At 56.5% G+C, this 27,789-nt stretch overlaps 1 protein-coding gene across 1 annotated transcript; it reads left to right on the forward strand.

Moving 5' to 3' along the window:
* The first annotated feature begins 741 nt into the window (after positions 1-741).
* On the forward strand, positions 742-27,742 carry TASOR2 (transcription activation suppressor family member 2). The gene is made up of 23 exons (XM_088531837.1): positions 742-787; positions 5,850-5,995; positions 6,796-6,891; positions 8,438-8,510; positions 9,423-9,514; positions 9,745-9,882; positions 10,170-10,294; positions 10,395-10,414; positions 10,520-10,619; positions 11,279-11,379; positions 12,427-12,530; positions 14,709-14,781; positions 14,887-14,961; positions 17,979-18,770; positions 19,148-19,363; positions 20,597-21,392; positions 21,893-22,358; positions 23,435-25,786; positions 25,873-25,998; positions 26,093-26,246; positions 26,851-26,956; positions 27,101-27,282; positions 27,524-27,742. Exons 1-23 carry the CDS (start codon positions 742-744, stop codon positions 27,640-27,642), a joined length of 6,498 nt encoding a protein of 2,165 aa, XP_088387963.1. The 3' UTR covers positions 27,643-27,742.
* Positions 27,743-27,789: the final 47 nt, after the last annotated feature.

Raw genomic sequence — 27,789 nt, forward strand, 5'->3', positions numbered from 1 at the left:
ATGATGGATGATGCAGAGAGAAAGGGCCGAGGGGATGATGGAAGGAGCCAAGGAGCTGAAGGATGGTGCTCAGAGAAGGGCCTGAGGGAAAAGGCTGAGGACAGGAGGGAAGGAGCCAACAGAAGGGGCCAAGGGGACCCAAGATGGTGCTGAGGGGACCAAGGTCAGCGCTGAGGGCACGGACAGAACAAAAAAAGGAGCTGAGGGTTTGAAGGCAGCTCAAAGATGTGCTGAGGGGACGAAGGAAGGAGCCAACGGCTCAGGATGGCGCCCAGGGGAAAAAGGCAGGAGCCGGGCACGAAGGACGGCGCTGAGGGAAGGAAAGAGCCGAGGGGACAACGAAAGGAGCCGAGGGGCTGAAGAGGGGACAAGGACGCGGGCCACAGGCCGCACCGCGGGGACAAGAAATGGCGGCCGCGCGGGAAGGGGCTGCGGCGGGCGCCATGCCGGCCGCGACCTTGGGGAAGAGGAAAGCGGCGGCGCTCTCTTTCCGGTTCAGTTTTCACTTTCTGTTTTTTTTTTTTTTTTTCTTTTTTTTTTTTCTTTCCACGCCGCCTCCCTCCCTCCCTCCTTCCTCCCTCCCTCCTCCTCCTCCGAAGCTCCGCGCCTCCATTTCACTTCCTGCGGCCGGCGGATGGCGGCGGCCCCGCGTGCCGCCCGCTGCCGCCGCCGCCTCGGCGCCGCCGCCAGCCCGGCCCGGTAGCGGCGGCCGCCGCCGTCCCGCGGAGCCGGAGCCGAGACATGGGCGAGCGGCGGGACGGGGCGGCCGCCGCCGCCGCCGGGACGGGTGAGCGCGGGGAGACGGCGGCCTTGGTGTGTGTGTGGGGGGGGGGGGGCAGAAACAGCGCGAAAAACGCCGGGTTTTCCCCCATTTTCGCCCCCGGAAAGCGCACGGAGGGATCCGCACTAAGCAAAAGCCCTCGGGGAAGGGGGAATTGGGACGGAGCGGCCGGGATCCTGCAAGCGGGAGCCACCGCAGCGCGGGTGACCGCTACCGTCCGCTTCTGCCTGGATTCGGGGCTAAATCCACGGGTTTTTGCTTTTGGATTTGGCCGCACGGCACCGTTGCTTCTGCCTGGATTCGGGGCTAAATCCGTGGGTTTTTGCTTTTGGATTTGGCCGCACGGCACCGTTGCTTCTGCCTGGATTCGGGGCTAAATCCATGGGTTTTCGCTTTTGGATTTGGCCGCACGGCACCATTGCGCACCGTCCGCCGGCTCAACGGCGGAGATCTGCATCCGAGAGCTTTTCTGGGAAAAAAAAATAGGAATTTTGCTTTCAATATGGCATGTTTGCCTCACAGAAATCATGGTTTTCCAACTGGAAAATGAGCTCGCCCAAGAAGCCTTATAAGCAGAGGTGAAAGGCGTTCTCCAGGGCTGGAGATGGTCACCCCGGCCCTGCTGCTGGTCTTACACCCAATTTGGCCAGTTCAGGTTGTTAAACTTGACCCAAAATCGGTGTTTTTGCTCCTCAGTGTTTCCCTCGCTGCCCACCTCAGTGTCCTGCCGGGTTCGGGACGGCCACGTCGCAGCTCTTTGCATCCCACCAGCTCGCTAAGCCTCCTTGGATTGAAAATAACCTCTTTTATCTCATTTTCCCCCCCTTCTTTTCCCTGCTGTGGTTTTGGCGATTTGGTCCATATTTCCCCCTTTTTTTTCCCTGTGGTTTTGGCGGTTTGGTCCATCGCGGCCTCAGCGGCACCGCAGCAGGAGGGAATCAGCATCGGGGATATCGGAGAAACCCCGATGGGACACGAAGCTTTGATGAAACCGCCCCGCTAAATCATTGCACAAAACACCCGTGTCGGTGCTTCCCGAAATCGCTGGCACCGATTTGAGAGACGAAAGTGAAACATTTACGTGGTTGCTTTTTTTGGCAAACGCTGGTTTGGTTCTCGTGTTGAGGGTCCAATGGTTGCCCTCTGGTTTTGGTAGGGTGCTTAGCTTCGCTCATGCACTCGCAGGGGGAATTGGGGTATTTTGGGGCTTCGGTTCCGTTTTTGCTTAATCCTGTAAGCGCGTTTGGGGGAATTGGGGTATTTTTGGGCTTCGGTTCAGTTTTTCTTAATCCTATAAGCGTGTTTGGGTGCCGTGGGTAGTTTCTGTAGCCGAAGGGCCTGTGCGCTGTGGCATCAAGCAGAACAAGAAACCGGGGGAGTCGGAGCCAACACCAAAACGAGAACAGCTGTAATGAGAGCAGAATTAATGAATGTCACGGAATGAATCCAGGGGAACATGGGTGAGATTTTCGCTTTGCTCAGGAGCCAAAAGAGTGGGCACCTGGGGATCGGGATGAGCACGGCTGCTGTTTTTGAGCTCTCTGCAGGTCGGGAAAGCGTCCGCCCAATTTCTCCAGCCACGGCCAATTTTTTTCTCTTCCCCAAATGGAAAATCCGTGGGAGGGCTCTGCGTCGAGAAGGTTGTTTTTGACTGGTGAAATGTTGCTGTTTCTCTGGCAAAGCTGCTCGTGTGCTAGGAAGTCTTTGGGCGTTGCAGTAGGTCAGTTTTGGACGTGTCGGATCCAGGGCGTTCCCAGCATGGATTTGCGGGTTCGGCACAGCACCGTGGGGCTGGAACCCTGCGGAACAGCAGGTAAACTCCAATTCACGTGGCAGATTTTCTCTTTAGGTGGTTTGTCCCTGTTTGTGGGTTTCAACATAGAGTCTATGGGCTGCATTTAAGGCAACCGTGAAACGTAAGTTAAGAAGGACAAACTTGTCGGTGCTGTGTTTTTAGCTTTCCCCCATCTTTCCCCCTATGTTGGGTTCGAGAACTTTGAAGAGCATCTGCAGAGATAAAAGGCAGCGGTGACTTCTTGTGCAATGAATTAGGAAACCAGAACCTGCAAAGATTTGTGGAGCTGAAGGTAACAGAAGAGGTGATAAAACCGGAGATGTTGGCTGGAAGGGTCAACGAGGGGCTGGAAGGATGAGCTGAAGGTCCTGGGTTGGCTTGGGAAGTCCCTGTGTGGTGGCACAACCCAGAGGTCTTGAAAGCTGGATGAGCCGATGGTCCTGGGTTAGCTTGGGAAGTCCCTATGTGGTGGCACAACCCAGGGGTCATGGAAGATGGATGAGCCAAAGGCCCTGGGTTGGCTTGGGACAACACAGAGATCATGGAAGCTGGATGAGCCAAAGGCCCTGGGTTGGCTTGGGAAGTCCCTGTGTGGTGGCACAACTCAGAGGTCGTGGAAGATGGATGAGCCAAAGGCCCTGGGTTGGCTTGGGACAACGCAGAGGTCATGGAAGATGGATGAGCCAAAGGCCCTGGGTTGGCTTGGGAGGTCCCTGTGTGGTGGCACAAGGCGGAGGTCATGGAAGATGGATAAGCCAAAGGTCCTGGGTTGGCCTGGGACAACGCAGAGGTCATGGAAGATGGATGAGCCAAAGGCCCTGGGTTGGCTTGGAAGTCCCTGTGTGGTGGCACAACCCAGAGGTCATGGAAGCTGGATGAGCTGAAGGTCCTGGGTTGGCTTGGGAAGTCCCTATGTGGTGGCACAACCCAGAGGTCATGGAAGCTGGATGAGCCAAAGGTCCCAGGTTGGCTTGGGAAGTCCCTACGTGGTGGCACAACCCAGAGGTCATGGGAGCTGGATGAGCCAAAGGTCCTGGGTTGGCTTGGGAAGTCCCTGTGTGGTGGCACAACCCAGAGGTCATGGAAGCTGGATGAGCCAAAGGTCCTGGGTTGGCTTGGGAAGTCCCTGTGTGGTGGCACAACCCAGGGGTCATGGAAGATGGATGAGCCAAAGGTCCTGGGTTGGCTTGGGAAGGCCCTATGTGGTGGCACAACCCAGAGGTCGTGGAAGATGGATGAGCCAAAGGCCCTGGGTTGGCTTGGGACAACGCAGAGGTCATGGAAGATGGATGAGCCAAAGGTCCTGGGTTGGCTTGGGAAGTCCCTGTGTGGTGGCACAACCCAGGGGTCATGGAAGCTGGATGAGCCAAAGGTCCTGGGTTGGCTTGGGAAGTCCCTGTGTGGTGGCACAACCCAGAGGTCATGGAAGCTGGATGAGCCAAGGAGAAAGGTTGAAGGAATTGGCTTTGCGTCATCCAGAAGAGCCCCAGAGGAGGAAGGAGGGTAAGAGCAGCCATCCAAGAACCTCCCTGCGCAGAGGTCGACCTTGCAGATCCGCGGCTACGAGGATGCCAGGATCTCTCCTTTGCTGGGAGAGCAGGAAGTCGCCTGGCTGTTCATCCCATCCCGGAGGACTTTGGAGCACAGATAACACGGGATGCTTCCTCGAGGTCTGCTCCAGCGCTCGGCTGGGATTCCCAGGCTGCGCGCGGGGAAAACGGCCACTTTCACTTCTGCTTCCACACGAGGCACTTTCACTTTTGCCTTTCCGGAGCCTCCAGCGGCCCCGGGAACACCCAAGGCACCGGCGTGTTCCCGCGATCCCCGTGTTCCCGGGAATGCCGACCCTTCCCTGAGGTGCAGACAGGATGGGAGGCCTCTGAAAAGGGAGCCGAGGGTCGCATCGAACTGCAGGACTTGGTGGCAACGCTCTCCGATTGTTTCATTTCATCTATTTACATATTACTATGGAAACTTATCTTTTTCGCCCTGCTTTTAGGCTTTCCATCATTTTCACACTGCAGCGGGGCATTTAGGGAGCAACACAAGGAGCAAATATTTGAGATATCATCTGCAAAACTGCGGTTACAATGCATCCCCAAAAGCATCCCGAACTTTTAAGCCCTTTGCTTTTTAACCCCCCAAAATATCGACCATCTGATGATTTTGCTGGCTTTAGCACACCCATAGTATGTTTTATTCCCTTTGGAACTTTTAACCCTATAATCTTTTAAGCTTGCTTTTAAACTCTGCTATTTTGCCTTGTCCAGATTTGTCCTTTGCTCGACACAAAACAGACACCATCTCCCTTCTTCCCGATAAATCCAGTCGTTCGGATTCGCTGCATTGGGTTTTAGTGCTGTGGCTAAATGCATTAAATGCATTCTCAATTCAAGCTGCTTTCCCCTTTGTTTTTGCATGAGATCCTTTCTTGAAGTCGAGTAATTTGAGAGGAATAACAAGATTTGTGGCATGAGGAATTTTTCTGTTTTTTTTTTCAATTGAGGAGAAAAATACAGATAAAAACTTAAAAATATGAGTCAAAACCCCAGAGAATTCGGAATCTGCTGCTGCTTTGCTCCTTGCCAAAGGAAGGTGGGCCTTTTTGCATAGGAGGTAATCGTGAGAATTTAGCTATTTGTCTGCAAAATCTCTGCAAGTTTTCCCTTGGAGAGCTCAAAACCTGTTCTTCAGGTGGGATTTCACAGTCCTTTCCTTGTGGATTGTGTCCTTGTGTCCTCGTTTTAGGTTCGCAAGGTCATAAAAGTCGCCCTTTTACGCGTGTCTATGCTGCAAACCCTGCGTGAGGTATGAAAGCTCGTGAGTCATCACTGGTAATAAAGGTTTTAAAACCTGCAAGAAAGACCAACCCCAGCATTTCCTGCGTCTCAAAGCAGCTGCTTTTTAAAATACTTGGATTTCCGCGTCTGTAAAACCGCAGATAATGCAGAGGTTTCTTTGGTTTCTGGTCCCGTTTGTAGTTTGTAAAGAGCTTGGGCATTTCCCCTTGTCGGGGAGCATCTCGTGGGGAAGGAGGGAGAGCTCTGGCCTGCTGAATTTTGCTTTTACTGAGTGTTACGAGTTCCCTTTTCTCCTTCTGCACAGGAAGAGCTCCAAAGCTGTCCGAAGGAGGTGGAAAACGCCAGCCAGGAGGCACATAGAGCTTTTTGGTCTTGTTAGAAAGGCTGGAAAAGGCTCCTAAAGCTTCCCGAGCGCAGCGTGGGGATGCCCAGAGTTAACATTTGCTCCTGCCCGTTGCTCTCCTTCCTCCAGGTTTGCAGCCGGAGTCGGAAGAGTCGAGTTCCCTTTTGCGGACGGCGGTCGCGGTGCTGCAGAGCTCCTACTTGGACCGTACGTCGCGGGACGGTTTCCAGTACAGCCAAGCAATCCTGGTGGAAAACGACGTTTTTCTAAACGAGGTGAGACCCGTGGGAAATGGGGGCTTTGCTGGACACTCAGGAGAGGTGCTGGGTCCCCGTGTGGGGCTGTTGGACTCTCTCAATGTTGGTTTGTTGGCAGATCTTTGTGTCTTTCCCTTGCCTGATCTGCCTCCTCTCTGTGTTTCCTGAATGGGGAGAACCTTTCCTTTGCCTTCCTGCTTTTCTTCCTTCCTGATCCAATGAGGAACAAACGTTTATGCAGCCAAGATTGCCAAAATGCAGCGGCATTTACTGCTGGGGTGGAGCAGGTTGAAATGCTGCTTTGATGTCTATCAGGGGAGCTTTAATGGCATTTTATGTCAAGCCTGAGCTCCCCTGATTTGCAGCAAGGCAGGTTCCTGCAAGGTGTTTCTCTGCCTCCCCTCACCCTGTGCAGGTACCAGTTTTGACCCCAAATTTCCCTTTGGACAGGGTATTATGGAGCCACTTCTAAAACTCCTCCTCACCTGCAGCCCTGTTGTCTTTGCTGTAGAAGACAGGCTGTCTCCACTAAGAGCCAAAGGCCTCTCAACAACTCTGCTTGTTGTCCTGAATCAAGCAGAGTTTAGAAATCTTGGCTGCTTAAATCTGGGATAGTCCCTGCAGAGCTGGATAAAAAACTGCCTTTTTTTGTGTTTTGATATGTTAAATACCCATACAGCTAAGTGTAAGACACCCCAAGTATTTAATTACTTCTGGGTGCTGCTTGCAGCACACTTGCCATGTGCACCCCATATCCCCAAAGTCACTTGGCTCTGGTTTGGTCAGACTAGGACAAAGTGTCCTTGTGTCTCCTGCAGCTCAGAGCTTTTGCCCAGGCCAAGGAAGCCGCCGGCTACAGCCAGGAGGAGCTGGAGGAAACCTTTGCATTTCTGCTGTTTGACAACGAAGACGAGGTAACGTGAGGTGTTTTTTCAGCTCAACAAGATTGATTCCAAGTGCACATGCGCTCCTTCCCACCGGAGCCCAGCAGTTCTGTTGGTAGAAGTGCCCTGAGTCTTTCTCAGTGCAGTTACTACTGCATAAATAGTCCAGAGCAAGCGGAGAAAGTGACTCCTGTGAGGTTGCAATGATCTTACTTTGGACCTCTCCAATCAATCACCATGATTTGAGGTCTGTCTATCTCCTTTGCCCTCTCCAAGGAGATAAAATGATCTTTCCTTTATTTCCCCACTGTGTTTGCAGGCAAGTACAAGCAGATGAAGCCTTTCAGGAATACTTTGAAGGGGAAAAAGCCTTTGAGAACAGAAAGCAGGAGTTTTTCGGGTGGTTTTAGCCAAGGTCCCTTGGATTTGCTATTTACATGGAGACAGAACGTGGCACAGCTATGGAGAAATAGCTACTCCTGCCCATTTTTCCATGAAGCTGCCTTTGATTTTGTGGGAAGAGTTGGTCTGCTCGGAGACAATCAGAGAATCACGGAGACCAAAGGGAATCCACTTTTAACATGAATTAATGATACAGTGTTAAATCACAGTGGGGCTGGTTTTGTTTGGGGTGAGAGTGGCCTGAATGCAGTTTTAGTTCTGCTCGTTTTGAATCGGCTACGCCAAGGTGAACCGCATTCAGTGTCCTTTTGGGAGTGGGAATCATCCACTTCATTTTAGTTATTGGAAAATGACCACCCTCTGCCAGTTGGCTCAGCTCCATGTGCAGTCCTAGCAAAAAAGAAGGGCAGTTTGGCCAAGTATAACAAGAAACATGCAAAATTTGTGGGCTAAAACCCTCTGCGGAGGTGCCTCTCTTCCTCTGCTATTCAGAAGAGAAGCCTTGTGGGCTAATCTAGACTTGACACATTAAAGTGTCAAAAAATTAGGTGAGGTGAACGCCCCGTGCTGTTTATAAAAGGCCTGAGTGCAGTTTGGCTGGCTCAGGTTTATTTCTTTCTCACAATAAATTCATTTAACTTCTCCCGTTGTCCCTCTTTGGCCAATATCCTGAAGGTCTTTGCATGCCTGGATTAATCCACTTTGGAAGTGGATTAAATCAAACCCGGTGGGACACTGTCAAGGCAGAGTCCTTATGTCCATGCAGGGGGGAGTGTGGAGTAGAAAGGGCCAGGCCCTTTGCATTTATTTTTCCATAAATTCCCCACGCAGATAAAGAAAGTGCAAAGTCCAGCCTTGCCCTTGCATCGGTCTCTGGAGATGCAGAAATTTTTCTCCTTGTCCCACAAATGTAGAAAATGCTTCTGTTTCCGTGGAGGTTGTTGTAGTAACACTTGATAAGTAAATCTCAGTATTTAGTGCGTGAAACCACAAGTTTCCCCTTGGTTGGCTTTAGAGGGCATTGAATTCAGTTGTGTTTGTAGTACGGGATTGACTTGCACCACTTAAACGTTTCCTTGCTGAAAGGATTTTGCCAGTTGTGCTTCAGATTTCAGCAACTGTGTTCGTTTTACTTAAAAATAGATGGTAAAAGAGTCTGTCTCTTGTTTTGAAGGCAAAAGAGGTGTGTCAGACAGGCCTGCGCATAAACACCAGTCCCATCTCCACGCTCGGGGATCCAGCAAAAGGTAAAATCACCATTCACGGAACCAAGAGGCCTCTTTACTGCTGCTTTCAACAACAACCAAAGTCCAGACACATTCCTGGTACTGCAAAACACAAAGATACTCCTGTATTCCTCATGTTTGAAGCTGTGTTTGTTTGAATCGAGCAGCAGTGTTTTCCTCCTGCCTGCTCCTTCAGAGCTAGGTGGCCTCCCAAGGGAAAGTGTCACCTCTTCTCTCCATTGCAGCTTTTTCTCCCTTGTTAATAACAAGTCATTATTAACCTTGCTAATAACATGTTCATAATGACATGACCCTGTGCAACGTGCTCTAGGTGACCCTGCTTGTGCAGGACAGTTGGACTAGATGATGTCCAGAGGTCCCTTCCAGCCTCAGCCACTCCGTGGTTCCGCTCACCTTTGTCATCAAGGCGGCTTTTTGGCACTTCTTCCCCCCAGCTTGCTCCTCGGAGAGCCTTTGCTGAACTTTTGCCAGCAGCCCTGTCACCTGGCCTGTCACCAGAGCAGATCGTGACGTGCCAAAGCCCTTTACGCTCCCCGCTTGCTCCTTGTCCCTTGCCCCAAGAGCTGAGGCCACAAACACACAGCGCAGGACACACTACTCAAAGAAACCCTTTTCCAGGAGCAAGAATGCAGTTACTTATTTATCTTAGTCTGTATTGCAATCCCACTAGGCTGAGAGGAATATTATGGCCTGCCTAATCAGCTGGCTCTTTTCCAAAGCCTTCCCCCTGCCTAGTCCCTGTTTACTCCCTCCTTGGAGCACTTCTCTACCTAAATGATCACCATGAGACAAAGCAAAGGACCTGCTCCGCTTCCAGGCAGACCCAGAAGTTAGGAATTTCCTCACTACAGGCTTGTGATCAGCCCTGCTAGACAGACGTTCATGTGCTTTTGCATTGCTTGGTTTTCACAGGCGTTTACATTTCCAAGTACGCAGACTGCCTTCGTCCGAGACCCTGGCATCACGGAAAATCAGGCTACATTGTCATTTTTAAGCTAATTAAGGTAAAATACAAGTCTTTGTTTTTGCGGGGAATGGTTTGTATGCAGGCAGTTTGTAAGGATAACTGATAAACAGAAATGTGATGGGGCAGGGTGTAAAATCAGCTCAGCTGAGAGCTTGTCTTTGGGGGAGAAGGAGCATCCAGGGATCTTTTAAAATACACTCTGCCAACAGTTTGGTGTGTGAGTTTGTGGTTTTTTGATTCCGTTTTTTTGTGGACGTGCCGGCACAGGGCAAGGTGAAGGCAGTGTGTGAGAATCACACCAGCAGCTACACCTGCCCCTCTCCAGGCTACGACTGCCACATCGCCGTGAGCAGAAACACCGTCACCTCGAGGACCAGCCCCTTCCAGGCCTTCGAGCGGAGCCAGGTAGGAGCTTTCGCGGCGCTCGCGGAGCTGCCTCCGTCCCTCCTCGCTGCTTTCCCAGCCGTGTTGCCCTTCTTTCCCTTCGTGTTTCCCTTAGCACTGGAACAGGCTGCCCAGAGAGGTTGTGGAGTCTCCTTCTCTGGAGATCTTCCAAACCCGCTTGGATGCAGTCCTGTGCCACGTGCTTTAGGTGACCCTGCGTGTGCAGGGGGTTGGACTAGATGATCTCTAGAGGTCCCTTTCAACCCTAAGCATTCTATGATTCTATGATTCTATGATTCTCTCCCCAGTATTATGTGTACGAAGTGTCCGGGGGCAGCGTGGCCGAGCGCCCCAGGCAGATCTGCCCCTACATGGTCATCGCCTGCCAGTACAAGGAGCCCGAGGGGATGCCCCTCTTAGCCAGAGAGCACCTGTAAGTAATTTGGCTGTTGTTCTGAAATCCCCAGCCGCTCCTGTGGGCTGGTTTCCCTTTCCCACTGCTAAATATCCCTCTTTTTCTCCCTTTTCTTTAGACCTGACCTTAACCACAAAGGTAAGAGCACCCGGTGGTTGGTGTTGCTTTACAAATGTGCCTTTCTCTGTTTGCCTTCCCCTTCTCTCCCATTTCCCTGAGCTTTCTGTTTCCTTTTGCCCGTAGCATCTTACTGCCCGTGGCGGGGGCAGCTCTCCATCCGAGGCCAGCCCTTGTGCAGCATCGCCCTGCGGACCCCGCTCAGCTCCCCGATTCCAGCCCAGCTGTACGTAGCCCCTTTCTCTCCTTTCTGTGCCCTTGTGGGGGAATGAAGCATTACAGCTGCTTTCGGTGAGCATTTTGGGGTCACCTTTGCACCTCTAGCAGGTAGGTCTGCTGCCAAGATCTGGATTTCTTCCTACCAGCTTTCTCTCCTGCCCCATCCTTTCCTTGTAATTTTACCAGGTCAGGCCCTGAGCTGCAGCAGCAAACAGGTGTATTTTGCCATCACTTTGCTGTATTATTTGGGGATATTTATTCCAAATCAATTATTCCTGCTTGGGCTTTTCTTCCTTGCAAGCACTGCTCCTTTTGAGCAGTGATGGTGCAGTCAACTGGTTGTGTTTTGCAGCCTGGCACAACAGCAAATAAAGTATTGAAGTAACTATCCAAAAAAAAAAAAAAAAGATTTTAAATCCTCAGTAGTCAGAAACCAACCAGCAAAGGCAGTTTGAGACAGCCAGTGGCAGCCAGTAACATAGATGCCAATACCAGGATTTGGAGTGTTTCCAAATAGGATCCGCAATTGGCAACGTGTTAAGAACTTCCCTGGCCTTCTCCAGAGCTGCAGTCTCTGGTTTCACAGTGTTAGAGTAGCCTCTGCTACCCTGTAACCTAAGAGCCTCTTATACTTCCATCTCATCCTCTAATGCCCTCTCCCCACAGACCCCCCAACCTGGACATGACCCATGTCATGGGTTTATCCGACTTGAAGAAAAAGCTCCCAGAAGCTGCCTTTGGGAAAAGCAACTACGTGGGGAATGAAGGTGAGGATAAAATCCCCCACTGTGGTGAGTAACAGCTGCCTGGGCTTGCACCAGGGACCAGTAGCCCGGGTAGCCCCAGCTCCTGGCTTGGATAGTAGCAGATATCCAAGGTAGGAAGGAGCTCGGAGCAGGATTGGGATGTTCTCTGGTCCACGGTCAAATCCCCTGGTGTGGCACCATCTCAGGATGTCCCTTTGGCTGTCCTGGTGTTCCTACAATGGGGTGGGTGGGAGATGCTGCAGGAGGAGACCTCAGGGTGCCAAGTGTGTTTAAGCTGTGCAGGGAGGTGGGTTTCCCCGAGGCTCCTGCTGCCGGGAAAGGGGATGTTCCATCTCTTGGGATCAGACCTGGTGTCTCCTGGCTCTGCACTGAGGGGTGGTAGCCCCAGTGACGGAGGGAGAGGAGCAGGGAGAGCTTGGGGAGAGGCAGGGATTTTGCACTCCGAAAAAATGAAATCACGGAATCCCAGAACGGCTGAGGGTGGCAGGGACCTCTAGGGATCACCCAGTCCAAGCCCTGCTCCAGCAGGGACACCCAGAGCACAGGGTGGCATCCAGGTGGGTTGGAAGATCTCCAGAGGAAATTTCTCTCCAGAGAAATCACTGATGTGGGGAAGTTTCATGGTTGGCTGATGAGAGAGGAAACCCCTGAACAGAGGGATTTTGCTGTGGGGCACTGGAGGGGGGTGAGTCCAAGCTCTGCGTTCACTAAACCTCCTTGGGGATCAGCGTGAGGAATAGGGATACTCCATAGCAGGGGATTGCCTGGAGTGTGAGGATGAGTTCCATCTGGAAAGCTCCTGGTCTCTGCTGAAGCACAGCATCAGTTAAATTGCTTTTGCAAGCACTCACGAGATAGGAAACATTTCCTGTGATATGAACTCATGTACCAGCTTGGGAGATTTTGATAACAATTCTTGGAAAAAAAACCCCACATTTTCTCCACCCTTTGCACTCTCATCTCCCTTTTACGAGAGCTCTTGTTCATTCAGGGTTTGTCTAAGACTTGCTCTTTTTTACCATCAGATTCTCTCTGTTTTGCCTGCAGTGTGTTTTCAAGGCATTTACTTCAGTCTGTATGAAGTGGAAATATCAAATAAGGAGCAACATAAAATGGATGAATTATTACAAAACCTAAAGGAGAAGGACTTGGTAAGAGCTGTAAATTCTTGATTTGTCGTAGGAGGAAAGTTGTTTTTTAAAAGATATTTAAAAAACCTGTTGAACTTTTGGGAATGTTATTCACAGATTTTGAACATTAAGTGGCACAAGTTTCCCCGCTTTAAGTATTATTTTTATGCTTTGTTATTCATAGGCATAGTTTAATTTTTCTGTATGTAAACTGTTAGCTGAGGGTCACCCACTGTGAGCTGAGAACTGATCTAAGGTGAGAAAAACGGTGCCCTGAGCTTTACACCAAGCAAACCTCTTTGGTGCCTCTGTTTAGGCCAGAGGAGATTTTTTATATTGAATTGTCATTATTGGTGACATTTGCATTGCAAACAGCACAGTTTGCAAGGGCTGCGAGGGATTTTATTTACCAAGAAAGCAGAGGCCGAGCCCCACAATTATTTAGCACAATGCTAAATAATTTCTGAACAAGAGGGACAAGCTGTCACTTGGGTGCTGAAAAATAGCACCCACTCAGCTAGATGCTCCCAGCTGAAAGCTCTAGTGCTTTTTGGGATCTGAGACACTGGGATTTATCCTGGCTCAGGAGGGGCATTTCCCCCCTCATCCCAAGGACTGCCTCCGTTATCCGAGGAGGTTTTTTCCAGCACCCCGGGGTCTTTCTGCTCCCTGCTGGTGGTCTCGGCTCCTGATGATCCGCGGGATGAACTGGCTGCGATCCCGCCTGGAAGCGGCGGCGCTGGGCAGCCCCCCGGGATGCAGCTCCTCCTCGGAGTCTGCGGAGGCTCCGATCCTGCATCCCACCAAGCCAGAATCCCTGGAAGATGAGAGGGTCGAGTCATGGCCACGAGCAGTTTGGCTGTGGAAGCCGGTGGGTGCCTCATTTCCCTGAGTTTTCCCAACCCTCCTACACACGTGGAGCTGCATGAAAACCTCTCCCGTGTTTCAGCGAGGAAGCAGCGCGATTCCTCCCACTCTGTGACACCCCAGTACCCGGTGGGTGAATGTGCTTCCATGGAAGCCCCAGAAGTGCCTGGAAGGGGAATATCCTTTCACTTCCAGGGATGCCTGGGCGGGACACCACAGACTGAAAGTGAAAGGAAACCTGGGAAGTGCCGGAGCTGCCGGAATCCAGCGGCACCCTGGGCGCGAGGTGACTTCCCTCCGCTCTCCGTTTGATTTTCCTGCTGACATTCCTGAAGGTTGATCCGCTGCTGAGAAACCACAGCTATTTCACTGGGCTGCATTTCCACAGCGGAGGGTTTGGCTTTTATCTCTTCTACTGTGCTGGCTTGAGACAACTGAGCCGGGGAGCTGCTGTCCTGAAGGATGAACGTTGCACTCGAGTTGTTCCGGATTTACGGAGTTGTTTGGCTGTCACCGGAGGAGGAGACTGGCTCCATTCCTGGCTGTGGGGGTCGGTCGTGTCCGAATGTGTCAGGTGGGATCAGCCAAGTTTCACGGAGCATTAGAAGCCCTAAACTTATTCCATTGCTGCAAGTCTCCTGGAAAGAGGCATCTGCATGGAGGAGGGAGCCCCAAATGAGGAAAGACACCCTGGCCCACACCAAGGTCTGGGATGAGGCATCAGAAAACAGCCAAACACAGGAAAAGCCCTGAAAAATATGCGTGTCCTTTTAGCTTTCAGCTTTGAGATGGAGCCACGGGACCTTCGTAGACTCAGCAAATGTTTTTTTTCCACATATTTGTTGATATTGCTGCTGTTATAAAGAAGCTGCATGGGCTAAACTTCAGCCAGGCTCGTGGCTGGCACCACTGGTTGTGTTTTCTCAGAGGCTGGTGTCCAGCTTTGCTTTTCCTGCTGGAAAAACCTTCCCCTTGCAGGGATGAGCTGTATTCCTGGCCGAAATGCCTGGGAGCTTCTGAACAGAAGGGACTAAAATTATTATCCTCGTTCATGAACTGCAACCGGTTTGGCAAAATATTTTCCAGAAACAAGTGAGAGGAATTTGGGAGCTGAATAACAGCATAAATGGACAATCCCATCTCTGGGTTACTGGTCCCAGTTGATCCAACTGGCGTAGATTGGAGTCCAGTCCAGATTGGCCTCCTCAGCAGGGCACGAGCTGGTGCTGTCCGGGCATATCTGGCATCAATCAGTGCCCGTTGTCAGCCCTGCTGAGTTTGCCTGGGGCCGGAAGGGAGAAGTTGTTCTAACTCTGCACGTGTTTGCTCTAGGCGATCGTCAAATATTTACAAGATCGAGGAGTCCTTATCCTGCTCCCGTCCGCTGCCTTGACGCGAGAGGACGGTAAGACGCGGCCACGTGGAAACCAGTACGTGGGACGACACCTCCTGTCCGCGGTGGAAACGGCGCCGGAGGTTCCACCTCAGCGAAACCTTTTTATTTCCACAGCCCTCGAGCCCGAGGAGCCCGTCGGCCTCCTGGCCTTGTTCCTGTTCGCCTCGTCGCGGACGCTGTGCCCAACAGGTAGGGCCGGTCGCCGCTGTGCTGGCTTCAGGCGCTGGATTTCGGGTGCAGAATCCTCCTCTTTGGTCTCAAGAGCCAAATTCTCCGCTCAGCCCCCCGTAGCTTTCATGCAAAGGGAGCTCAAGGAGGCCCTGAGGGGAGATTGGTGCCAGCTCTCTGGCTACGCTGCTCTAAACCCAGATCCTCACGTCTCAGCCCTTCACCTCAGGCCTTTGCCCCTGCACTGGAAGCTGGTGCGGGTGCAAAACAAGCCCCTTTCCCCCCTCAGCTGCTTTTGGCCTCCTTGAGCCAAGTCCCATGTGCGAGGGGCGAGACGACACCGTGCGCTCGCTGCGCCCAGCGCCGATGCCGTGGCCTAACCCAACAGCAGAGCCTGCCCTAAAAAACAAGTGAAGGATAATGAGGGAAACAGGAAAGGTCCCTGTCGGCATGGGCAGGAGGAAGGACGGGATCTTGCCCCTCTGCTCAGCCCTGGGGAGGCACCTGGAGCATCGGGGGCAGCTCTAGGCTCCCCAGGACCAGAGGGACGTGGAGCTGCCAGAGAGGGGCCAGCGCAGAGCCACCAAGATGCTGAAGGGCCTGGAGCATCTGTGGTGTGAGGAAAGAGTGAGCGAGCGGGGCCTGTCCAGCCTGGAGAGGAGAAGGCTGAGAGGGATCTGAGCAACATGGACAAACACCTGAGGGGAGAGTGTAGGGAGGATGGGGCCAAACTCTTGTGGGTGGTGGCCAGGGACAGGACAAGGGCTCATGGGTGCAAGTTGAAGCCCAGGCAGCTCCATGTCCACGTGAGGAAGAACTTCCTTGGTGTGAGGGTGCCAGAGCCCTGGCACAGGCTGCCCAGAGAGGCTGTGGAGGCTCCTTCTCTGGAGATGTCCAACCCGCCTGGATGCCACCCTGTGCCCCGTGCTCTGGGTGTCCCTGCTGGAGCAGGGGCTGCACTGGGTGATCCCTAGAGGCCCCTTCCACCCTCAGCCATTCCGGGATTCAGTGAAACGTTGCCCACGTGGAAATGCTCATGCTACAGCTTCCCCCTGTGCACAGCAAGCAGGCGGTCGCCCCGTCCACCTCTCCCGCAGGAATTCCCGGATCCTCGCCAATCCCCAGCATGAGCAGGGCCCTTGTGCTCCACGGAACTCCTGGCTCGCTTCCCGCTGAGTCATTTACCCCATCGAGGCTATTTATGCCAACGCAGTTTGGTATTTTAGTCCGCCTGGGTGTGCGTGAGCGCGACGGCCGGCGCTGCCCATGCGGCCCCACGGGACGTTCGCGTCCTCCCTGGAAGAGAAAATCCCGGGAGAGCAGAGAGGACCGTCCAGAACATCTGGATCACTTTGGCCTTTGCCGTTGTTTGACCTGCAGCTGCAAACTCTGTTTTCCACCAGGAACCTGCACAAGCAGCGGGCTAGTAAATCGGGACAAGATGTCGCTAAGCAGCAGGGGCAGCTCTTTGAGGCCTGAATTCAGGCCAGACTTTAAGAACTTTTAAGAACCTTGTGTTGTCTGGCAACTTCCTGAGCTGCTTCTCCAGGTGTAGGAGAGCAACAAGCACCTCTGGACGGTGTATGCAGGGCCCTGGCTTTCTGCACTGAGTGTAGCAGTTAGTAAATCTTTGCTCTGAGGTCTGAATTAAGCCCCTGAATTTGGGTGAGGAAGGGGGGGACACGTGTCTGGAGGAAGGATCCGGCCACTGAGATGTTGAGAGCTCAGGAATTCAAGCACAGAGGCTGAGAGGCTGAATGTGAGTGTGAGCACCGGGGCAGAGGGGAGCAGGGAAGGAGCACGGGGGAGACCAGTGAGAGCATCGGCCGCGAGCGCCGTCCCGGAGCGAGGACGGAGCCGGCAGGAAGCTCCAGGGACGCAGCTGGGCTTGAGGTTGAAGAGGAGGCGAATTCCAGGAGACTGGAAAACAGCTGGGAAGAGGCAGGGATGGAGGGAGCCAGCGCCCCGCGCCGGGATGTGCCGCGAGCCAGAGCGTTAACAGCTTCCAGATGCTCCCCGGGAGCAGGACGCCTGCCGGCCCCGCATCCCAGAGCTCTTCCCGCTGGGATTGGGAACGCCGCGTGCGTGAGGGCTTCTCCTGCAGCCCAAGCAGAGCCGTGCAGGAGCCAGCGGGTGGAAAAGGCTGCCCGGGAAGCCGGTGAGGGCACCACGACGGAGCAGAAAGGGCTCATGGACGGACGCAAAGTCGCTCGGCGCGGATCCGGATCAGGGATAACGTTTCAGCCCTCAAAACCAGCGGCTTCGGAAGCTGCTCCCTCCCTGGGCAGCAATGTAGGGCGAGCACAGGAAACCCTCCAGCAGCCAAAAAACATCCACGTCGGAGCGTAACACATGGATGGGCCGGGTCCAAAACGTTCCAAGTCCTGCATGCTGGAGGCAGGTTGATCCTGCTGAAATCAACAGTGAAGCCCGGCTGCTTCCAGCAGGATCATCCAGGGGCTGCTCCTCCTAATCCGTGATAGCCCAACTCTGCTGCTCGGCCTTGCTTGATCCTGGATCCTGGAGCTGCTCCCGCTTGTCCTTGCGGAAGGTGGAGACAGAGCCGCTGGAAGCGGCATCTGCGGAGGAACAGGGAAAGCGCAAGAGATCTGAACACGCTGATGGTCCAAACGCCCTCCCTGGGCAGCCCTGAATTTGGACAAGTCAAAAACACATATATTTTTTCAGAATTTTGCCTGTCATAACATTGGGCTTCTCCAGAAATGTCAGCGTGAGGGGACATTTAAAAAATCCTTTAATTTCTTGGAGAAAGGGGCTGGCCAGTACAACAGCAGGCGCCTGTCTTGGTTTAATCCACTTCAATGGATGTAAATGGATGTAATTGCTCCATTGATCCTGGAGCAATTCCAAACATCCAGCAAATGAGGACACTGCCCCTGGGGGCTGCCTTTTTGGAGGTGCCTTGTTGGGCTTTTTCCTACCTTTTAGTGTTCTGTTAGTGTGCGCTGGCGAGGCGGTTTGAGGAATCGAATCCCTTTTCTAACGCGACTAAAACCCTTTTTCTTTTCCTTTCTCAGTCGACAGGCAAGATCCGAAAGCTGAAAGGGAGGACGGTGACATCTCTTTGAAAATAGCCTCGGTTTTGCCCGGCCTTCAGTACGCCGTGCGGAAAGCCACCAGGTCCTCCCACGGGGACACCGGCAGCACCGGCCTACAAATAAAACGGCACTTCCAGGAATTTGCCAAACTTGAGCAAAACGCACAGCCTACCTCTGGCCAAAACAGCCCAGTTCCCCTTTCTTCTCTCCTGTCACCAGCCGAGGACGAAGGTACTAATCCCCTTACAAAATGCTCCGAGCAGTCCTTTTCCCAGCTGCAGCGTTACCTCTCCGATCCCGGCAGCTATTCCCTGGAAATTTCGGCTGCTTTAGGCTGCTTGGCCGGTGCCGCTCAGTCCCTTTGCTGCAGCTCGGAGGCTGTTTGTAACGTGGGCTTCTCTCTAGCGGTGCCGCCGGATCCTGTTCCTCCCGGCGCAGCAGCACCGAAGGAGAAGAGTGAAACCCCCAAAGCTGCCGTGGGGCTGCCCCAGGGTGGCAAAGGAACCTCAGGAGATGCCAGCTCAACCAACAAGCTCCGGGCGCAGCAGAGCAGGAGGAAATCCAGCCGAGCCATCGTGAGCAGCAGCAGGAAGAAATGGTCCCCCCTCAAGATGCAAATTCATCCCGCGGGGGACGGTGGCAGAAGCAGGAGAGCGGCCAAGAAGAAAAAACTCAACTTCGCTTTTCCGAAGAAGCCGGGACTTGCGGCCGGTCCCGGCGAGCCCATGCTCAAACTGGCCAATTTGCAGTTTCCGCACAGAAGGAAAAGAGGTGAGTGCTGCAAAACTGGGGAGAAACTCGGTGCAATCGGCAGCTCTGCCAGGTTGGTTGTCGCATCCCTTCTCCGAGGGCTGTCAGCGTCTCGGGCACGGAGTAGGTGATGATCCCTGGTTGTTCCGGGTTGTCTGGATGACCAGACACCCCCTGTGAGCACAAACCTACTCCCGAGCCCTTCCCTTGGAGGGCACAAGGGTGCCAGGAGGGAACTGCATCCCTGGAGATCACATCTTTTAGATCAGCAGAGCAGGGTCTTGATGAGCTGTTTAATTTTTAATAAGCGCTTGCTGATCTCCCATCCTGTGAGCCTCGCTTTCAAATTTAAATAACGTCTCAAAACAAAAGCCTCCCCTTGCCTTTCCCATGCCCAGGTGCAGAGGTCCTGTCTGCAGAATTTGTGCACAAAACGCAGGCTGAGTCGGTGCAGGAGGCAGCCAGCAGCCCTATCCTGGAGGCAAAGAGAGCCAAGACGCTGCAGAATCCCGATGGGAAGAAGGTTCCCAGCGCCCAGGCAGCCCCAGAGCCCCTGAAGAGGAAGGTGATAAAAAGCTCCTCGAAGCCTCAAGCCAAAAAGCCAGCAGAAAACGGTAAGAACAGGGTTTTCCACGGAGATCTCCATGGCCGTGACCAGGAATGTCCCCAGTGGGACAAACCCCACGGGTCTTTTCCCGCTGTTTCCCATCCCCTGTGTTTGCATCCTTGGCAAACCGCTGGGATAGCCGAAACCGCTCGATTTGAGCGGCTGCGCTCGGAAACAGGCGGCTCCCGGCCGACGTGCTCCAGCCTCGCAGCCAGGATCCGCCTGGATTTGTAGCCCGGGACGTTATAAATCCGGTGGTTTTTAAAAACGGTGTCACACCCTTCGCAGACAGACTGGAAAAGCCCCGAGCGCAGCGTCTGCGCCGACACTGAGAGCCACTATCACAGTGCCAAGCTAAACACTGGAAAGGGAGAGTCATTTTGGGGATAATTTGCCCTGTTTTCTCACCCACGGGCTTTGATGTCCTCTTCCAGAGCCCTCTCCAGTCTTTCTCCCTCCCCTTCCCGGCGGAGGAAGAGGAGCCTTTGAAGGCTGAGTTTGTCCCCTTGGCTCAGTTTGCTCCTTCCTTCACAACTTCATATTTATTTTATGAGTAGCATAACAAGATGCTTAACAGTCAAATAACAATATTTTATCAAAGGGGAGTTTTTAACACCAAAATCTCAGTGTAGATTTGTTCTCTCTCCTCTGTCTGCCTTTGAGAGAGCCCGGGTTTTTGCACTCACCCTGTGGTCCTGCTCAGGGGCAGGTTATGCTCTTAGGAAGATGTGCAGAAGGAGATGCAAGAGCAGATTGGCTTTTCTCTGTGTTTTAGAGCGTTTTCTTTTTGTAACTGTGTGGATCACCCAAAGCACAACACAGGGTTTTTCTGTGTGTGCAAATATTCAGATAAAAAGAAAGCAGAAAGCGAAGAAAAAGACTTAGGGAAACACTTAGAAATACCTCCCATTGCCCTGGCATTTTCCCTTCCTGGCCAAGTCACCCTGTGTGTGGAGGTCGGGGGAATTTTGCTCACTCCATTTCATTTCTGACGATTTATTTCTGAGGATAGCAGCCGTGGCCCACGCGGCCATGGAGTTCTCTCCTTAAATACACCAAATTCCTGTTGGAGAATCCCCTTTTTCCTGCCAAACTGAGCCCGTTGGATACAGAGGAGGTTGTGGGTGCCACAGGGCCCGTCCTAAAGTCATTTGTTCGTTAGCCGCTAACGATGGCCTTCGTTTGGGGTTGTTTCTCCAACGTTTGGGGTTGTTCCTCCAACGTTACGTCTCTCCCGCAGAGCCCACGGAGCCGCTCTCCGTCCTGCCGAGCGAAACCCTCTGCGGAAACCGGGAGAGCGGGATCTACCCGGCCGAGGCCGCGGCCCTGCGAGGGGACAGCTACGAGCCGCACGCGCTGAACCTGCTGGCCGACCTGGCGCTGGGGTCCTGCGTCCCCGCGCTCGTCCCCGCCGCCGCTGCCGAGCCGCGCGGCCAGCGCAGGCCCAGGGCGCCGCGCTCCGCTTGCGACCACGAGTACCACCGCGTGGACAGGCTGCCCAAGGGGGGCTCCTCTCCCAGCAAAGCGGAAAAACCGGCGGGAAGGACGGATTCCAAAAAGGACTCGGCTCCCGCTCCCAGGGAGAAAAGCCCGGGTGTTGCCGGCAAGAAAAGCAGCCCGAGCCCCAGCTCTGCAAAACCCAGAGAGGCTCAGGAGGCCGTCGAGGGGACCAAGGCCTCCTTCATCTCCTCCGAGCACTCGTACGCCTCGCAGCTGCCCGAGCACGCGAGGAAACCCCCGTATCCCAGAGGAATGCCGCATCCCACGGCCCCGGCCGCCCGCAACGGGGCCAGGAGCGCCCGCCCGGGGCCGCCGGTGGGGACCGTCCTGCCCTTTCCGCGCGGTGGCAGCGGCCCCGGCGCGCGGCGGCCCGCGGCGGCCCGTGCCCGGGAGGAGTTCGCCAGGACGCACACGGTGAGGCGCTGCGGCGGCTCCGTCACCGTGACGTGCCGCTGTGACACCGAGTACCTCTTCAGCCTGGACAGCAGGTACACCCGGGACGCGCTGGAGAAGAGCGTCATCCGCGCCCTGCACGGGTGAGTCCGCGGCGCCGGGGCCGCTTCTGCTCCTGCCCTGCTCCTTCTGCCCAGAGAGGCTGTGGAGGCTCCTTCTCTGGAGATCTCCAACCCGCCTGGATGCCACCCTGTGCCCCGTGCTCTGGGTGTCCCTGCTGGAGCAGGGGCTGCACTGGGTGATCCCTAAATCTCTTCCAACCTCAGCCGTTCTGGGATTCTGGGGTTCTTTTGGCTCTGCTTTGCTTGGTAATTCCTTTTTTCCCCCCTCCAGCTCTGTTACGTTGAAACTCTGGTGCCTTCCTGTGGCAGGGAGCCAAATGCTCATTTGTGGTCACAAGTTTCTGCCTTTTTTTTCTTTCTTTTTCTCCTAACATGTCAGAAATCACAAGTGATCTGTGAACGCAGCGGAGCGTTTCCAGCCCCGCTCAGCGCTGCGGGGAGCCAGGGGACGAGTCAGCTCGTGCAGGGGGAGCTGGAAGGAGGACGAGGACGTTTCAGGCTCTCTCTGCTTTCCCTTCCAGGCCCTGGGACCCCGACCTGCCCGACGACGTGGAGGAGACCAAGCTGATCCTTCACATGTGGGTGGCTCTTTTCTACAGCAAACCCAGCAAGCTCCTGAGCAGCACCAGGAAGGTGGTGGAGCACAGCAACCCCAAGAAGTTCGTCTCCATAAACAGCACGGGCGACTTTTTGGAGTTGAGCGACGACGGCGAGGACTGTTTTGGCTTGGAGACATGTCCTGCCGACTCCCAGTCAGACCCCGAGCGCGTCCCCGAGCCCAGCGCGCGATCCCGGGGACCTTTCTGCGCGGAGCGGAGCCCTGCGGACTCGCAGACGGACGCGGACGGCGCTCGGGGCGTTGTGGACAGCACGGTGTCGTCTTCCGTAGAGGAGCTGCCCTGCGCGGAGGAGCCATCGTCCACCAGCTGTCCCGAAATTCCTTCCCTCTCCGCGCGTGCCGATGGGAGCAGCCCGGAGGCCGCTCCGGTAAGAGCTTGGCGTAGCATTGCAAGCAGGGCCAGGGAGGGATCCTGCCCCTCTGCTCAGCCCTGGGGAGGCACCTGGAGCATCGGGGGCAGCTCTGGGCTCCCCAGGACCAGAGGGACGTGGAGCTGCCAGAGAGGGGCCAGCGCAGAGCCACCAAGATGCTGAAGGGACTGGAGCATCTGTGGTGTGAGGAAAGAGTGAGCGAGCGGGGCCTGTCCAGCCTGGAGAGGAGAAGGCTGAGAGGGATCTGAGCAACATGGACAAACACCTGAGGGGAGAGTGTAGGGAGGATGGGGCCAAACTCTTGTGGGTGGTGGCCAGGGACAGGACAAGGGCTCATGGGTGCAAGTTGAAGCCCAGGCAGCTCCATGTCCACGTGAGGAAGAACTTCCTTGGTGTGAGGGTGCCAGAGCCCTGGCACAGGCTGCCCAGAGAGGCTGTGGAGGCTCCTTCTCTGGAGATGTCCAACCCGCCTGGATGCCACCCTGTGCCCCGTGCTCTGGGTGTCCCTGCTGGAGCAGGGGCTGCACTGGGTGATCCCTAGAGGTCCCTGCCACCCTCAGCCATTCTGGGATTTGCTGGATGCGGGGCTGGAGCTCCGGGAAAAGCTACATCCAAGGGAGCAGAGTCTCCACGCGGATGCCTTACCCTGGATGAAGAGCGACCTCAAACACTCCAGGGCTGGGACTTGAGAGGCTCCCTGTGCCCTGGGCTGCAGGTTCCCCTGCAGCTGAGGTTCCCCGGCTTGCAGGGGTCTCCCCCGTGCATTTCGCAGTCACTGCTTGGTGATTTTCCCCCCTCTCCTCCAGTGAGATTAACCAGGATCCTCTCTAGTTATTTGTTAATGAATTTCTGCAGTTTCTGCACTCTACAAATGGTCAGGATCCGGGTAAAATTCCAAGGGGGGTCTCTGCAGAACTATTTCCAGCCTGAATTTCGAGGCTAATCGAAACAAATCTCAGGGGTTAGTGCTCACAAAAACTGAATAGTCCAAATTCCTGGGATCTCCCGCAGGTGCAGTTTGATTCCCGCACAGGTCTCCTGTGAAATGTAACCTCCAAACTGTGTCGTTTCAGGAGGAGCCGCCCGGGGAGGGACCGCTGGACACCACGGTCACCCCCGGCCCTTCGGAGGAGCTCGGTGACACCGGCAGGTCCCCGTCTGCGCCGGTCAGGGAAAAGCCACGTGGGGAATCCCTTAATTCCAGCGGAGATGCCCGGAGCGGCCAGCATGGCCATGGGGAACCCCTGGAGAGCGGCTGTCCCGGTCCCCCCACAGGAGGAGCCGGGCAGGGAGGCTGCAATTCCAGGCCTTTGGAATCAGGTGCCGGCAGCGCGAAGCCTGAGCAACGTGGAGGAGAAGGGAGGAAATCCCAAGATTCCTCAGGACAGCAGGAAAGACAGGAGGAAGAGGTGGAGGAGGAGAAGAAAGAGGAGGAAGACTCCGAATATGAACGTGCGCTCCCGGGGCCTGGGGATTTAGCGTGCTGGGAAGGCAGCCGCATGGACACGGAGCGGGAAGACAGGGAGATGATGCCAGCGAACGCAGCCCATCCGGAGGATCCCGCTGCTCCCGGAGACCCCGCTGCGTTAGCGGGATCAACGCCAGAGCCATTGGCTGCACCCGGGCCTGGCGAAAGAGCCGCGATGCCGCACGCCCTGCAGGAGCCCCAGGAGCCTCGGGACACATCGGGAACGGACTCGGAGCCGTCCCACGGGCTCGGGCTGCCGCTGGGAATAGCGCCCGGCGCACGGGTGATCCGTGGAGCCGAGGCCAGCGCCGAGGATGGGGCGCCCTCTGCAGAAGGGCGGGCGCCTGCGGAGCCGGGAACGGAGGCACCGGCGCTGCCGTCGGCTCCCGGCTCCAGCGCCGGCCACGTCGCTCCTCTGGACGGAGCAGCGGACGCGGAGGCTCCTCCGGAGACGTGGGCGGCCGCTGCGGCCACCCCACCTCTGCCACCAAGTGTCCCCAGAGGGGAGAGCTGCCTTGCCCCGCCGTGCGGAGGGGACTCGGGTGCTGATGTCACCGAGGGATCGAAGCAGGAAGGGGACGAGTTGCCCGGGATCGGACGCCCCAGCGCGCCGCGAGGAGCGGGGACATCCCGGCGCGACCCTCCGGAACCGCCTGGCACCTCGTGGGCGGGAGGGACAGCGGGAGAGCCCCGGGATGGCGACCCGCGCGCGGCACCTCCGGCTCCAACTTGGCACGGACACGGACACGGGGCAGATCCGCGCGGCTCCGAGCCGCTCCCGGAGCCCGGAGAGGGGACAGAGCCTGAGGGACGATGCCCGAGCACTTGCGACACGTCCCAGGAGCAGCTGAGCCCCCAGGCCGGGCGGCAGCGCTGCGGGATCCACGGAGAGGGAGGAACTCCCCTTCCCGACCCTCCGGCGGCGCCTCTCCATGCCCACCGGGAGACCTCGCAGAGGCCGGAGGATGTTCCGGACGCGCTGCCGGGGACACAGCGGTTCCCTGACAGAGAAGGACACGCGGCCTCGAGCGGCGCGGATCCGGCACACGGCTCCTCCTGCAGCGACTCGGACTGGGAGGCCTTCGGAGGGACCGTCCGCCCGCTCCGGCCATCCCGGGCTTCCCCCGGCACGAAATCCTCGGATGGCGCGGACGCCGGGAGCAGCTGGGACGCCTCGTCGGTGAGCTCGGAGCCGACCGACGGGCGCAGCGAGGGCTGGAGCTCGCCGGGAGCCCACGGGGGCTGGTGGCAGCCGGAGCCGCCCTACGTCAGCATCGCGGACGACCGAGGGGTCTCCAGGGACTACGTGAACTTCACGGTCACCACGAGGCACCGGGACGCGGTGGGACCTTGGCGGCCGGAGCGGTGCGGCCGGCACGGGGGGCACTCGCATCTGCTGGGGACGAGAAGGACTTCCAAGGGGGTCACCCAGGACACGCTGGACCTGGAGTGCCTCCGCTTCCATTATAAGCTAAACCAGATCCTGAGGAGCAGGAAACCGCCCTCTTCTACCTCCGAGAGCATCTTCCCAAAAGACTCTCCTGGCCCCGTGTCCCCTGATATGTGTCCCACCCCGCGCAGCCGGAGCCCCTTGCAGGTGACACTGCTGCCCTCAGCCACCAGGCTGGACGGCGTCGCGCGGCGCCGCGCGGCGCCCGGCCACCTCTGCAAGCTGAGCTACGACGGGGAGCCGCAGGCCGCGCGGGGGGACATCGCCCTCATCCTCGACGAGTTCGCCGAGTTCGGCAGGGTGATGCGGGGCCGCCTGGGCGCGGGGCAGCGTCCCCGCGCGCCGCCGGGCGCCCCGCGGCGTCCCCCGGCCTTCGAGGACATGATCGCCGCGCTGTGCAGGAGCCTGCGCGGCCGCCTGCGCCGTGTGGCCCGCGACGCCGGCGCCCGCGCCGGCCTCTTCTACCTGGTGGAGACGGGCGACGACGGCTTCTTCGCCAGGGCCAAGGTGACGGGGGCGCGTGGCACGTTCGGCTCGGGGCGGCGCGAGCGGCCGCGCTGTTCTTGATGCCCCCTTGGTGCGCTCTGTTTCAGACCCTGCTCAAGAAGGACGGCCACAGGGAGACCGAGCCCTTGAGCTTCTGCAAGGCCGAGCGCCTCGAGGCCGAGCGGCTGCTGGTGGTCATCAGGAACGAGGACATCTCGTCGCACATCCACAAGGTGAGGGCCGAGGCCGTTCCTGCCGCCCGCCCGAGCTCGCACGGGCACGAGCGGGGCTGGCGGAAGGCGAGCGCAGCCCCTCTGCCCCGCGCAGGTGCCCTGTTTGCTGCGGCTCAAGCGCTGCCCCAACGTGGTGTTCGCCGGGGTGGACCGGCCCGAAGACCTGCCGGGCCGCACGTACCAGGAGCTCTTTCACGCGGGCGGCTTTGTGGTCTCGGACAACGACGTGCTGGAAACGGTGACGCCGGGTGAGCGGCGCCGCGGGCACCGTCGGCTGCCGGGGGAGATTCCCAGCGGGAAGTTCATGGGGAAAGTCGCCTTTCTGGCCTCCATATCCCCTCTGAAAGGGCGTTGTAGGGAGCCCGCAGTGTTCGGAGCAGAGAGGGGAGAGTCCTCCTGCTTTCCTGGGGATCCTCCTGTTGCTTCTGCGTGGCGTTTGAGAGGTGGGTGGCAGGTTAATGCAGACGGTGACAGGCCGGGGCAAGTGCCACAGAGGCCACCAAGGTGGCTGAGCAGCACAGGGTGCGTGAGGATGGTCACCTTGGAGAGGAGAAGCCAAAGCAGGAGGGGAAACGGAGCCAGGCTCTTCCCGGAGATGCAGTGATGGGATGAGAGACAACGGGGACAGGTTGCACTGAGAGACATTCCTCATAAGGGCAAAAATTCACAGCAAGGGTGTTTGGACACGGTGGCCTGGAGCAATTGTGGCTCTCCATCCTTGGAGATGCTCAAACCTCCCCTAGATAAGGCTCTGAGGGACCAAAGCTGGCCCCTTTGAGCAGCTTGAGGACCAGAGAGCTCCAGGTGCCCCTTCCACCCTCGGTCACCCTCCATCTCCTGCTGCTTCCCCAGGGCAACTGAAGGAGGTGGTGAAGGTGCTGGAGAAGCTCAACGGCAGCAGCAGGTGGAAGTGGCTCCTTCACTACAAGGAGAGCAAAAAGCTCCGAGAAGACCTCAGGTAACAGCACACGCGGTCCCTGCTCGTCCCCGCGGCGAGGACGGCGCCGCCGCGCGCAGGGGTGTCCCCGCGCGGGGACACGGGGCGGGCGAGGTGTCACCGAAGCGCTTGGGAGGCTCTTTGAGCTCGTGCCGCTCCCGGCAGGGTGGACCCCAACGCCCACAAGAAGAACCTGATCCTCAAGTCGTGCCAAGGCGCCGACCTCATCGAGGTGCTGCACTACCACGCGTGCGACTCCGGGGCCTCCCCCAGATCCGAGTACCTCAAGTGCTTGCTCAACCTGCAGGTGCAGCACATCCGCGCCAGGTTCGCCGTGTATCTCACGGGTAAGGACGGGCGCCGGGCGCTGGAAATCGCGGCCGGAAAACGGGCCTGGGGTTGCGCGGCGGGACGGACGGCGCAGGGGAAGGGCGATGCGGCCACCCGGCGCCGCCAGGAGGAGGAGGCAGCGGCAGCGTTGGTGGCAGGTGACGCTGCCACGCGACACGGGGGGACGGGACATCGGGATGGGCTCGGCGGGCTCGGATGCGCCCGCGTGTCCCGGTAACGCCCCTCGTTCCGTTGCAGAAAAACCCGGGCTCAGCAAGGAGGCCTTTGAGAGCCAGGGCATCCTGGTGGCCGACGTCAACACCTTCCTCGGCACCGTGCAGCAAGTGGCCGCCCCGTTCCAAAGAAGCTCCTGGTAAGGGGGGAGCTGGGGATCGACCCCCTCCTCATCGCCAGGGAGCCAAGAGCAGCTGGGCCGCGGATTCCCGAGGTCCGGAATGAGAGCGGAAGGAGGCTGCGATCCGGGGCAGAGGGCAGGAGCTGCTCCCGCTTGCAGCGCCGGTGCC

The sequence above is a fragment of the Tinamus guttatus genome, unplaced genomic scaffold (genome assembly GCF_059628265.1).
Source record: "Tinamus guttatus ecotype Peru unplaced genomic scaffold, ASM5962826v1 Tinamus_guttatus_pri_ptg000434l, whole genome shotgun sequence".
NCBI lineage: Eukaryota > Metazoa > Chordata > Aves > Tinamiformes > Tinamidae > Tinamus > Tinamus guttatus.